Raw genomic sequence first — 11766 nt, 5'->3', positions numbered from 1 at the left:
AACACACTCCAATATTTCTAGCAGAATCACCTATCCTTTATATAATTTTTAAAAAGCCTGGCTTTACTAAATGTTTATTGACAACAGAAAAAAATTAATGAAGTTAAAACGGTAGTTTATTTAGAAACCTCTATTCTATACACTACAAAAAATTATAAGATTATCACAAAATTACGAAAAAAAAAATACTGATTATCAACATTTCTACTTCAGGCTAACCAATTCCTGACTTTTCTCCCACAGCTTCTTGGCGATTTCAGGGTTTAAATCAGCTTTGCTCTTATACAGCTTGCAATCCTTGTAGAAAAGACCAGACTGGCCTTCAAAGTCTTCAGAAACAGCACAGGCTATGACACCTTGAGCCCCCTGCAAATGATAAAATGTAAGTGGAGAACAACAACAATCAACGTGAAAAACAGAACTTTGTAATACAGGTCTGACGATGAGGGGAAAAAATTGTAATTAAAAAAACGTATTTTAGAAAAATAGACAGGACTTCTTCCAAATTTGGCGAGGATTTTGACTTATTTACCTGTGTAGCTGATCGCATGTACCAGTACATGATTGGCGCAAACATGATGTAGTGATAGAACTTTGGGTTGAAGCTCCTGAAAAGGTTTGTCAACGTGAAGCCAGGGCAGACAGCGTAGGAGGAAACTCCCTCCGGAACTCTCTGAGCCAGCTCCTGACTGAAGAGTGCATTCGCAAGCTTCGAGTTGCAATAACCAGGGTTGGTACGACTCTTTTTAGGGTCCAGATTGCTCAGGTCCTCTAGCTGAAGGTTATCAAAGTCGATTTCACCTTTTTCGTGCAGAGTGGAAGACACTGTCACGATCCTGAAATTAATTTTTGTTTGTGAAAGTCGCAGATTTTATATTCCAATTTGTGCACCTGCTGGGCTTGGATTTGACGATCCGCTCAATGAGCAGGTTTGTTAGCAAGAAATGTCCCAAATGGTTGACTCCAAAATGAAGCTCGAAACCATCTGCAGTCTTTTGCTTTTCAGCCACAGGGACGTAAACGCCGGCATTGTTCACAAGAAGATGGATTTCCTGGAACTGCTCCAGAGCTTCTTTGCTAAATTCTCTAATTGACTCCAAAGAGGACAAGTCGAGCTGCATGGGAATCTGTAAGAAAATTTAGGAAATCGATTAATGCAATAATAATAATTAAATTGTCAGAATGAATTAAAAATCTATTTGCAAATTTTAAATTCTACGATTTTTTTTTAAAAATTCAGTGTTCGATCAAATATAATATATATGTATCATGTATTAAATTTTATTTATTAATGAATTTGAATCAAACACACTAGAAAAGGTTGGAGGAGAGCCGAAGAGCTAAACTGTTACGTAATAGCAATGGCAAAATTAAAAAAAAATAATACATACATAAATATTTATGTCTTATAAATTGTGTCTCGAAATTGTTAAAAACAAAATATCAGTGGGAAAACCAAACTCATTTTTAAACCAAGGCAGACTGAACTAGACGAGACTATGTATATTGTATTATTACACACCAATTCTCCTGTCAGGATGCCCTCACGGCGGATGTCCTCGACTGCCTTGCGCGCATTGTTCAGATTCCTGCAGGCAAGAATCACCCTGGCCTTCCTACGGGCCAGGTCTTTCGCCACCTCGAAGCCGATGCCACCGTTGGCGCCTGTTACAATGCAGACTCGACCTTCCAGGGTCCGCCGCGACCTGCAGTAGCCCCACTGCCTTTCGCGAAGTTTGCGCACCAACCACAGGCCGACGGCCGTAGCGGCCACGCACACAGCGGTCGTCGTGGCAGCCATCGCGGAGATGACTTGCAGCTGCGTGCGGTAATACGATAGCGCTTGGAGATAACTCTGATTTATCTGTAGCGGCGAGATGAATAACTTGCTTTGGTCGCGCCGCGTTTGCCGTTTGTGTTTACTACGCCTTAAGTACGCATTAAAGAGCAGCAAAATGTAAACAAAGCCATGTGACTTAAGCATGGGGTGTGCATACAGGAGAAGTAAATTTGTTGTGATACTTTGCCATTTAAACTTCTGATGTACCACTATTGTAAATATTAATGGGTAACTAAATTAAAAATATCTTAAAAGACTTATTTAAATGATGAGAAGCGGTAAATTTGATCTGTTTTATATCTCCAGAATCTGCATTTCTTTTAATCTCGTATTGAAACTCTCTAAACACGCCCTCTTATACTGTTAGTTGAAAGTGGAAACCTGCAGACAGTGCAGAAGTACTTTGAATAAAAAATAGTTTGATTTTAGCTTCCACTCATTTAGCGTTAAAAGTCGATATTTTGCCTCGCCAAGTTGCCGGTAAGTTAACAGTTTACAGTTACACAGAGGAGTAACCAGAGCGTGCGGGTCGCTGAGTCGAGCACTTCGAGCAGCATAATATGAGTGTCAGATTATAATGCGGCGCCTTTTAGTCAGGCGTCTGTAGAGTCAGAAACACGACAGTGTGAATGTGTTATGTAAAAGCAAAAAATTTTTGCACCTCAAGCATAATAACACACGCAACGTGGCGTCGCTCTCTGGCTTAAATTGGCTTCGCTAGCGGAATATGATACAGGAATATATATGTAATGTGTGTTCATTTTCAGTCTCATAAAGTGAAGCTTCAACACAGTCCACATTCATCATCCACCGCTGCTGGAGGTGATTAGAAGAAGGAACGCGCCATAAATTACATTTTACTTCTATTGACTTGTGGATTCTCTGCTGATGTAAGTCAAACACAATTATAAATTTAAATTGTACGTAAAATTTCTAAACCACGATATTTCAATTGTCCACAGACTGAAAGCAAACTGCTATCATCATGAGCAAGGACGAAGCTGGTGCTGCTGCTTCGGGACATATTATTACGGAAGCTTCAGTAGAGGAGATACTAAAAAACTTAAATTTCGATGCCACCAGATTGCCAGATGATAGGTATAGTGGCTTGGTTGATGCGACTTTTGGAAGAGTAATCGCTGTAAACCAAAATATGGAGTATGATCCGAAGATAGAGCCGGAAAACCTCTTCGACGTGGCCACTGCTGTTGCCAACGGACAGATCAGCCCGATTGCTGGAGAACTTCTGAAGGAACTCCGGGAAGTCGCCAAATACCGCAACATGAAAACTATAAAGATTGGAGCGGATTACTTTGCGCTCATTGAGCCGGTCGTAAGGACCTGGAATGCACAGTTGGACGTGGAGATGGATCGGTTCAGGTCGATTGTTGACTTGGTGCAGAAGTCGCCATACATGGGATTACAAGGATCACAACCCCAGGCCCTGAGGATGGCAAACTTCCCTGGCTATTTGTACATAGCATTGCGCCATCATCAGGCATCACTGACTGGAAATGGAGCCAAGGGGGTGGAACAGGCCATAAAATGCGTTGCTAAGAAGATGCAGCCCAATAGGATCAGGATTTTTGACGCCTATGCTAGTCTCTTGGAAATTGTACTAAACAACGCTTCTCGCTCAACTGGGGAAAAATCCTCTCCTATGTAATCTAAAATCAGAGACTTCTGGGGAACACATTATTATTAATTTCTTTTTATTTAAATTGCCAATTCATTATTTTTGTATTTTCCACATCATAGATAGTTATGTAGAACAGATTAATTCCAGTATTCCCAGAAAATTCATCAATTGGATAAGGGTTTGAATCAAATAAAATGTATCAATATTCTGTGTTTGAACTAATAAAGATTATTAGCCAATAACAACAACAATTATTTTTTATTCTTAATAAATAGCTGCCCAACTCGTGCTGCTGCGTGATATTAAATTTGTTACTTAAATTTATTTATTTATGCCGCTGTTAACAGTTAACTAACAACTTATCTCGGATCTAAATCTCGTAAAATATCATTTCCCCCGTTTGGTTCTATGCGTACTCAGATTAGTTGATGTTATCTCTGAAAAACATATAATCTATCTGCTCTCATATTGATAGTTATAATTTTCCAGGTTAAAATGTCGCGACTGGTGATGAAGTTCGCAGCCAATGTTTAAAATTCTAATTTTTGCCTCGAGAAAAATTCTACTAATTTTGTGTTGACAGTTCTCGACAGTTGGGATTTAGAGCAGTGCTCGCAAATTTACCCAATCATCTGAAATATACAGCCGCAAACCCCTAAATGGCCAATATATTTTTCACGCCCCATTTTATTTGTCATAAAAATTTATATTTTAAATGCAAAATAACACTCATCTTTCGAGTTATGCATAAATATGCCAAACTTTAAAACCGAATATTTGCAACATTTGGCATACTTTGTGACCAATAAAGTGACATTCAAACAAATTTTTTAAATGATAATACCCATTATTTTTCTCTGTGAGTCAAGTTCGGATGAACTTTTGAACTTTTTGCAATTCGGCGCAAATTCACTTATAAGACCTGTGTGGTCAATACTGTCTGCAAAAACGTGAGACATTGCTGAAAATAAAATCACAATACATGTTTTTTGACAAAGTTTCTAATAATTTAATTAGCCAGAAAAATCCAGATAAAATATGAGTGGAGTAAATCTGGTTTTAACCACCCTGGATTTTACAGATTGGATAAAATTATGGAACTCTCCAAAATGGTCTCAATTGAATATCTAAATCCCAAGATGTATAATTATTAATAAAATATTTTTACATCAATATAGTGTTGAAAAATTAAAAAAGCTTCGGTTGGCAAGAGAAACAAGCAGTACAATAAAATAATTGAATTCTCGCAATTATCAAGGTTATTGTGACACTTTGAGTCTGTTCCAAAAAAGCTATTTAAAAAATTGTTAAAAAATTGGCTAAAATTAGGATATATATTACGATATTAATTTAATTACCAAAATGAAGAGGCTGCATAGTCCAGTTGCACATCCCATTTTATTGTCCATCTGAGTGTCCGAACACAGATCTTGACGTTCACCAGGCAAGCGACATTCCTGCAAAATTACATTTTTATCCCTAGAAAAATGGACACCTTTTCCTGCACCCCTGAAACGGGAAAACAATAACAACGAAAGTACCATGCATGCGTGTATACATACAATTTAAAACTCCATGACAAAATCAAAAACAACCAATAAAAAAGAGAGTAAAAAATAGTCTTTATAATTAATATAACTCTCGAGCTTGGGTTTCAAAGTAATTTTTTAGAGGCGATGCAACAACACAAAACGAATGATATTGGCGCACATTTCATCAGTCATTAATTATGTAAAAGTTGATAAATAAACAACAACCGATAAAAACAAAGAAATTGACTTTGGATCCGAGAACTCACTTTTCCGACCAACATGAAACGTAAAAATTTAAGAAAGGGCGACCACATGTAGTAAGCGGTCTTCATATATTCAAAATACATTTTATTCAATTATCTCTGTTGTTTTTGCTATGGTTGACATCAAGGTTAAATGTTAAATCTTACGATGCTTGATCTGATCAGTCTTTATGGTTTACTATAGGGTGGAAACAAAGAGGAATATGCAAAATGCAAAAGGAATAACGTATGTAAAACCCTGGCGTCCATTTATTTATATATTCAATACATTTCTAGCAGCAGCTTATTAGCAAAAGGGAAAATTTCGGTTTAGATTCAAAAGGAATGTTATTATCACCAGGGGTTCATTTTAGAGCCCATTGGACACCCCCACGCTCTCCTAAACTCGTTCGTTTTTGACAGGGTTCCCAGCACCATGGACCGGCCAGTCAACAAATCATTCACTGAGGTGGGCGACGTGTTTGAACACCACATCTGCAACATACGCAATATTTGGCGAAGTTGGCAATCTCAATTATTTTTTAACAACTGTAAATTCAAATTTGGCAGCGTTAGAATCATGTTAAACTTACATTGGCGAAACTAAGGAAAAAGATTTGGTTTTTCAAGTAATCTTCCACACAGGAAAAGTAAGGTTTAAAAAAAGTTGAAGGGGCTGCATGATAACCGTTGTACGCTTTTAAGGAATTCCGCAGCCCAAAGATGTAGGCCGGCCACTCGTCTTGCGTTGCCTAAGAACAAATTATTTTTTTATCAATGGTTGTGACCAATTCGACGATCGACTATTTTTTCTGATCTTTTAATCGTTGCGGGATGCGGGGCCTTCAGAACAGCAAAAATCTTAAAATTTAAACCTCTCGAACTATATACTGAAAATGGTCTAAACCCGTTTAAATCTTCTAAACACGTTCAAAAGAAAATCTCACTCTCCGGCCGTTTCATATGTTACCATTTTGCAGTTTGGACGGAACAATACAGAAAACTCTTTTGCGTTCTTTAAGGTTATTTCATAAAAATGACGAAAAAATCACTCGTTACAATTGGTCAATAATGAACATTAAACGTTGTTAAGTAGAAATGCTAAATTTTGGCAAAAGAACACGTACGCATATGATATTTGGCCTGAAAAGTATCTCTAAATCCATTTCAACCGGTCAGGAACTATTTAAAACCACCTAATTTGCAAAGGATTCATCGGGCCTAAAATATACGACTGTTACCTTAAATATATTATGCTTCTCAAATTTAAAATATGAATCTATTTTATTGCAAGCTTCTAAAAATATGACTGCATGCAGTTCTCTACATACTATGCGTCGACTCAAAGTCCAACGGCAGAGCGTTAAACGCTCTGCTGGCTAAATATTATTATTATATGTTGAGTCCATTTACCTGAATTTCTTCGTCTTGTAGTTTACTTGCGATTGTGGTATTGCTCTCATAGTGATTTTCGTTACAAATCGGCACTTCTTTAAACCTCTTCACATGACCAATGTTGAAGACGCGGGTGATTTCAAAGCTAATAAGAGGGCTGATCGCTGCGAACTCCACACGGCTGGAAACATAATATATTTTTTCTCGCTGTTGCGCCAAAATAAATTCTATAAAATATTCACTTGCCTGTTACGAAGATCATGCATTGGAGGTTGCAACAAGCTTACTGGAATTGCTGTTTTAGAAATAAAAATAATTAATTTGCTTAATGTTGATTGACCAAGTTTGGTTTCCATACAAATCGAATTGGTTTCCGGATCGTAATGGACGTTGGCCTTGCTCTGGTCACTGTCATATACTAATGCAGGCTCTTTCTTCGGCGTAAGGTACAGTGAATTCAACTTTGATGCTTCCAAGGCGGACAGAATCTTCAAATGCAACTCAAACAAATCACCATCGACGAAATTGATCTGAATTAACAAGAAGCAATATAGGCATTAATAAATAATTTAGTTTTAAATAATTGCGATAAAAATTTAAAATTCAATAATAGTAATTCAAAAGAAAGGAAAACTTCATGCAGCGTTGAGCAATAAAGATACCCATTTATCCAGATGGTTTTGATGAAAAAAATATAAATGCCCAATTTTATGAATAAAATTAATGTATTTTAAGCAGATTTTGCTAATGTCACGAACTTAAAAAAGATAATTATGTATTTGAAACAAAAATTTGAGTCCATCTGTTTTAACAGGTCTATAAAACTGCAACACAGCCCAATTGGCACTTGAAATATTGTTTTAACTGAAAAACTTAAGAGCTAGAAATTGAAACATTGAGTAAAAATACCTAACGCGAAGAAACAATATGAATGTGCACTTTTTGTGGGTTTTAAGTCACATTAGACAGATTTGGTTGATTTACTCGATCTTAGAAGATTTTAAGTGTGGTTTGAAAAGTTTAAAATCTAATGTTAGTGCTCCTTTAATGGCCCCGTAACGATTATTGGAAGGACAGAATAAAATAGTCGATCACCGTCTAATTTGAACAGCCCTACCAATGAGTAAAATTGCTCTAGTTTGCTGGGGAACAGCGGCTCATCGTGGTTAACCACATTGGCTCTCAGTGATTCGATTTTCTTTAGTCCCTGTTTCTTGGTCTCTGAGTCCATCCAATTCAATTCCTTCTCATACCCTTTGACGAACTCTTTAATTTCACTAACCAACCATAATGCCTGAAAGTAGAATTATAACTATTGGTAATTTTATTGACTTTTGTAGCTCGATTATTGCCGAATTAATGTGAAAGAAATTATAAGATTCCATACAAAATATGATTGCATGCTTTATTGAAATCATAAATAATACTCATTTTTCTGTCGGTTTAATATGATCCTAAAATAGATACATTCTTTTTTTTTTTAAAAAAAAACCATGCTAAACTCACTTCAATAAGTGCCAGTAAGCAAAAAGAGTTGAATAATATTTTTCTTTCACCTGTTCTCTCAGGTCTTTGTCGAGGTGAATTTTAGCGTATTCAAAGTTAACGATATATCCGTACGCTTTGTTGACCATTTCCAAGCAAACCTTCCACCTTGGAGTAATTATGCGGGTGCCACCGACCTTCTGCCAGAATTTTTGCTGCCTCATTTGGAATTCTCTTGTTGTGTAAGGGGCAAGGGATGAAAACACTCTCCACCAGATGTACATCTCTAAATTTTAAATATTGGGTCAAAATAAAAAATTATTTAAACATCGCCGTCAGTATGTAATAAGTAACGAAAAAGTAGTATTATTTTTAATTTTTTGTTAACTATTTCCAAGTATGGGCGATTTGCAAAATATCTCTCACCGATCATTTCAGGGCTGCTGGATTGAAACAATCGCGACCACCGCTCGAAATATTGCTGATCTCTAACTATGATCCGCCCGTCCTTTTCTTTTCTCTTGAGGCTGGTGTTTTCGTCGCCATCGAGCACTTGGTTGAAGTACACAGACCAGTTAAACTGATTGAGTTAGAAAAAGTCGAGAGATGAGAATGAACTTTGTGCATATTAAGGAAATGGTCTATTATTACCCTATTGGTGGAGTTTGTGCTGATATGCGAGTCGGTGATCTCCTGCAATTCACTCGCGGTCATTTCCAGGTAATGCCCCGCATCTGTCGTCATGTTCCCGAGTTCCGAGTGAAACGCGTATATCTCGGTTGCCATTCGCTTCGCGTCCACAGTCACGCCTGGAACCTACGAATTTCAACCCGAGCATAGAATGAATGGGTCTTGTAAACTAGCATCATTGTAATAAATAATTACGTGTTTGATGAACATGTTGATGTAATCAGCAATAAAGGCTTCTACAGTATCTCTATCTCCCTGACATTTGGTCTCGGGAACCTTTTCGATGCTCCCTTTTTGAACCTGCAAAATCAATAAAATATTCGCAGAAGAAGAAATATCGCTCAATATAGTCTTATTTTTTTCAAATTAAATGACGTGCATTTGTGAAAGTTTTACTTTTTGATTATTCCGTGAAGAGGGGATGCATAGTTGCTGACTGCCAAAATTGAAATACATAAATATCATAAATATAGTGAAACATTATTTGTCCATTTGTTATTACAATATGGGATAAAATTTCACTAAGCAACATCGCCACAATATTTCTAAAGTTAATTTTTACCGCTCATGATCAAAAGTATTAAATTTGGAACCAATTTAAAAATTAGAGATTCTAAATTATGCTAATCCCTCCAGGGTTGCATAACATTTATATTTGCCCTCATATTCCAAGATGAAATGAGAGCGGTTTAATTTATAAAAAAAAATTGGTGGATTCATATTTTTAAAAAGGGGTCCATATTCAGACCTGCAGGACGTGTTTTGAGCTGTCTAATGGATGCTGTATGACGTCTAATGAGAAGAAAATGCTATCGCCCAGCATTTTTTCTGCGTTGACTAGAGCACCTTGCCACGAAAATGTTTCTTGTTTCTTCAACGTCGGCACTTGCGGTAACCCTAGAGAGCGTAATACTTCCAGAATAGGCTCGACACCCTTCTTTTCTATTTTGTCTAAGGAAAATACATATTATCTGTTATTGGGTATTCATACTTTTAAGTTAATTGTTTTGGTTAGAATAAAAAAATATATTTCGATATTCATTATCTTTCATGTTAAGAATAATAATAAATTCAAATATTGTCTAATAAGAGTTAAAGTCACGCAGATGAGATACCTTCATCCAAGCAGCTTCGGTACAAACTTCTCGCCTGCATCAAAGGATTCCCCTTCAAATCTGAGTTATCAGCTTCGAGGATTTCTACATAAATCGAAATGCGTGTCACGTGTAATAATATCGGCCAATATGAGTTTAAAAACCTCTGATTTTATTCTTGCTTTGGTCTTTGAGGAGTTGAAACTGGTCCACGTGCGAGGCGCCTTCGGGAACAGGGTGTTTTTCGATCCATCCTCCGCATGCAAACTGGTAGAAGTCGTCACACGGATCGACGCTCGTGTCAATAGACGAAGAAAGTCTTGCAGCTAATTGAAAGGAAAGAAAGCAAATTGAGCTAACTGCATACTTCCAAAGAGCATTTGGGAGTCCCGCCCCGTGATGAGGGTGTCCTGAGACGGGACGCCCAACAAGCATAATTTACCTGATATTGATGTTTTTGAGTCAAAATTTCCACATTCGCGGAGTTTATCACCAATATGCAGAACAGCTATTAGGAGTAATACGAACACAAATAGGAAGATGATCAATATGCACCAAAGTATAGATCGCACATAAAACCTAGAAAAATATTCCATTATTTACCATTTTCATTCATTTTTTTATTATGTTGACCGTCTTAATTTTCTAGAACTCACTTGCATTTTAAGTTTGCGACATTGGTTTTAGAAAGCTCTAACTCATATTTTAGTAACGTCTGACGTACCTTTAAAAAATAAAATTGCATAGCAATAATTAATACATCGATTGAAACTTAATTTATGAGATAAAATCAAGGTCCGCTTTTGACTCTCAATGTGATATTTTAACTATTTATAGTTTATCGCTAATTAAGTTGTCAAGAGCAACTTCCCCGGAGGGACTTTTGGCACAAAATACTATTTCGTCATACACTCACGTGGTCGAACCTGCAAGGCATCCTATGGCTGGTTGTTCTTTGAAAAGACACTAGATACGCACCGTCGAGGTTTCCATATATGTCCTTTATATTCATTTGTGATATTTTGTTTCTCATTTTGTTTTTTTTAGTAGAAACATCATAAACAGACTCGTCACTAATATTTTTTCTAGACCTACTGCTTTAACGGAAAACAACGAAGCTGATTTTTCAGTCTTTTCTTCATACAGCTGCAAGATTAATTGCATGAATCGACACACAAGCGTAGATTCATGTGACGATTTCAATTCAGTTCAATTCTGTTTATTTCTCCATAACAAGTCAAACGTTTAAAACATGATATTACAAAAAATCACATTATTGTGGAGAAATTTAGGCATTTGTAGAATTAGCGATCAACTCGCTGAAACTCATGACTAAAATAAAAGCAAAAGTTACTTTTACCTCAATCACTCTCGCCATACTACAACCTATACTAGATTACACACTTAAAATCACATGCATTTTACAGTATTTTGGAAACTGGGAAACCGGACACAATTTAATGGCGGACGGGAGGGAATTCCATTGTTGCACGATGCGGAATGAGAACGAGTGCACTCCGAGATCAGTGCGTGCGCGTGGAGGAATCAGTCGGTGCTCGCCATCCGCGTTTCTCATTGTTCTGCCCACGATATTATGCGTTCCATAGCGTCCATGTCAGTTTCACCGTCGAGATATTTCCTAAAGTCATGTCATTATTCGGCGGCACGGCTCGCTAAATATTGGAACGCGCACGACACGAGATAATCAATTCGTTTCAATTTGCCAACAAACTGGCACTTTGTGTATACATGTGAAGCGTGTACCATATTTATCTGTTAATGGAAAAGTGAGTGTGGAAAACATATATTTCATCATAAGCCAATTTCAATTCAATAATTTCCAATCGGA

The 11766-nt window shown here is 36.9% G+C and overlaps 2 protein-coding genes and 1 long non-coding RNA gene across 3 annotated transcripts; 1 reads left to right on the top strand and 2 right to left on the bottom strand.

The window, feature by feature from the left end:
- Positions 1-98: 98 nt before the first annotated feature.
- LOC135943977 (retinol dehydrogenase 12-like) lies at positions 99-1920 on the bottom strand. Its single transcript, XM_065490649.1, has 4 exons — positions 1523-1920; positions 892-1127; positions 533-836; positions 99-366 (listed from the first exon to the last, which is right to left on the bottom strand). Exons 1-4 carry the CDS (start codon positions 1799-1801, stop codon positions 205-207), a joined length of 981 nt encoding a protein of 326 aa, XP_065346721.1. The 5' UTR covers positions 1802-1920; the 3' UTR covers positions 99-204.
- A 274-nt stretch (positions 1921-2194) lies between these two features.
- Positions 2195-3730, top strand: LOC135942700 (uncharacterized). Its single transcript, XR_010575119.1, has 3 exons — positions 2195-2320; positions 2608-2730; positions 2803-3730. It is a non-coding gene; the product is annotated as an uncharacterized LOC135942700 (long non-coding RNA).
- A 1877-nt stretch (positions 3731-5607) lies between these two features.
- On the bottom strand, positions 5608-10297 carry LOC135942316 (endothelin-converting enzyme 2-like). The gene is made up of 13 exons (XM_065488359.1): positions 10285-10297; positions 10082-10243; positions 9939-10022; positions 9572-9774; positions 9019-9123; positions 8785-8949; positions 8560-8713; positions 8205-8419; positions 7766-7942; positions 7007-7178; positions 6895-6943; positions 6667-6829; positions 5608-5748 (listed from the first exon to the last, which is right to left on the bottom strand). The coding sequence occupies exons 1-13, from the start codon at positions 10295-10297 to the stop codon at positions 5608-5610; spliced, it is 1803 nt and encodes a 600-aa protein (XP_065344431.1).
- Positions 10298-11766: the final 1469 nt, after the last annotated feature.

This window comes from Cloeon dipterum, chromosome 4 (genome assembly GCF_949628265.1).
Source record: "Cloeon dipterum chromosome 4, ieCloDipt1.1, whole genome shotgun sequence".
NCBI classification, from domain to species: domain Eukaryota; kingdom Metazoa; phylum Arthropoda; class Insecta; order Ephemeroptera; family Baetidae; genus Cloeon; species Cloeon dipterum.
This window is presented reverse-complemented; position numbering and strand designations above follow the sequence as displayed.

Coding starts and splice junctions, on each gene's coding strand:
- LOC135943977 (XM_065490649.1), bottom strand. CDS start 1,801: ATGGCTGCCACGACGACCGCTGTGTGCGTGGCCGCTACGGCCGTCGGC. Junction 1,128..1,522: donor GCATCCTGACAGGAGAATTG/GTGTGTAATAAT, acceptor ATTTTCTTACAG/ATTCCCATGCAGCTCGACTT. Junction 837..891: donor GTCAAATCCAAGCCCAGCAG/GTGCACAAATTG, acceptor AATTAATTTCAG/GATCGTGACAGTGTCTTCCA.
- LOC135942316 (XM_065488359.1), bottom strand. Junction 10,023..10,081: donor AAGCAAGAATAAAATCAGAG/GTTTTTAAACTC, acceptor CGATTTATGTAG/AAATCCTCGAAGCTGATAAC. Junction 7,179..7,765: donor TAGAGCAATTTTACTCATTG/GTAGGGCTGTTC, acceptor TTGTTAATTCAG/ATCAATTTCGTCGATGGTGA.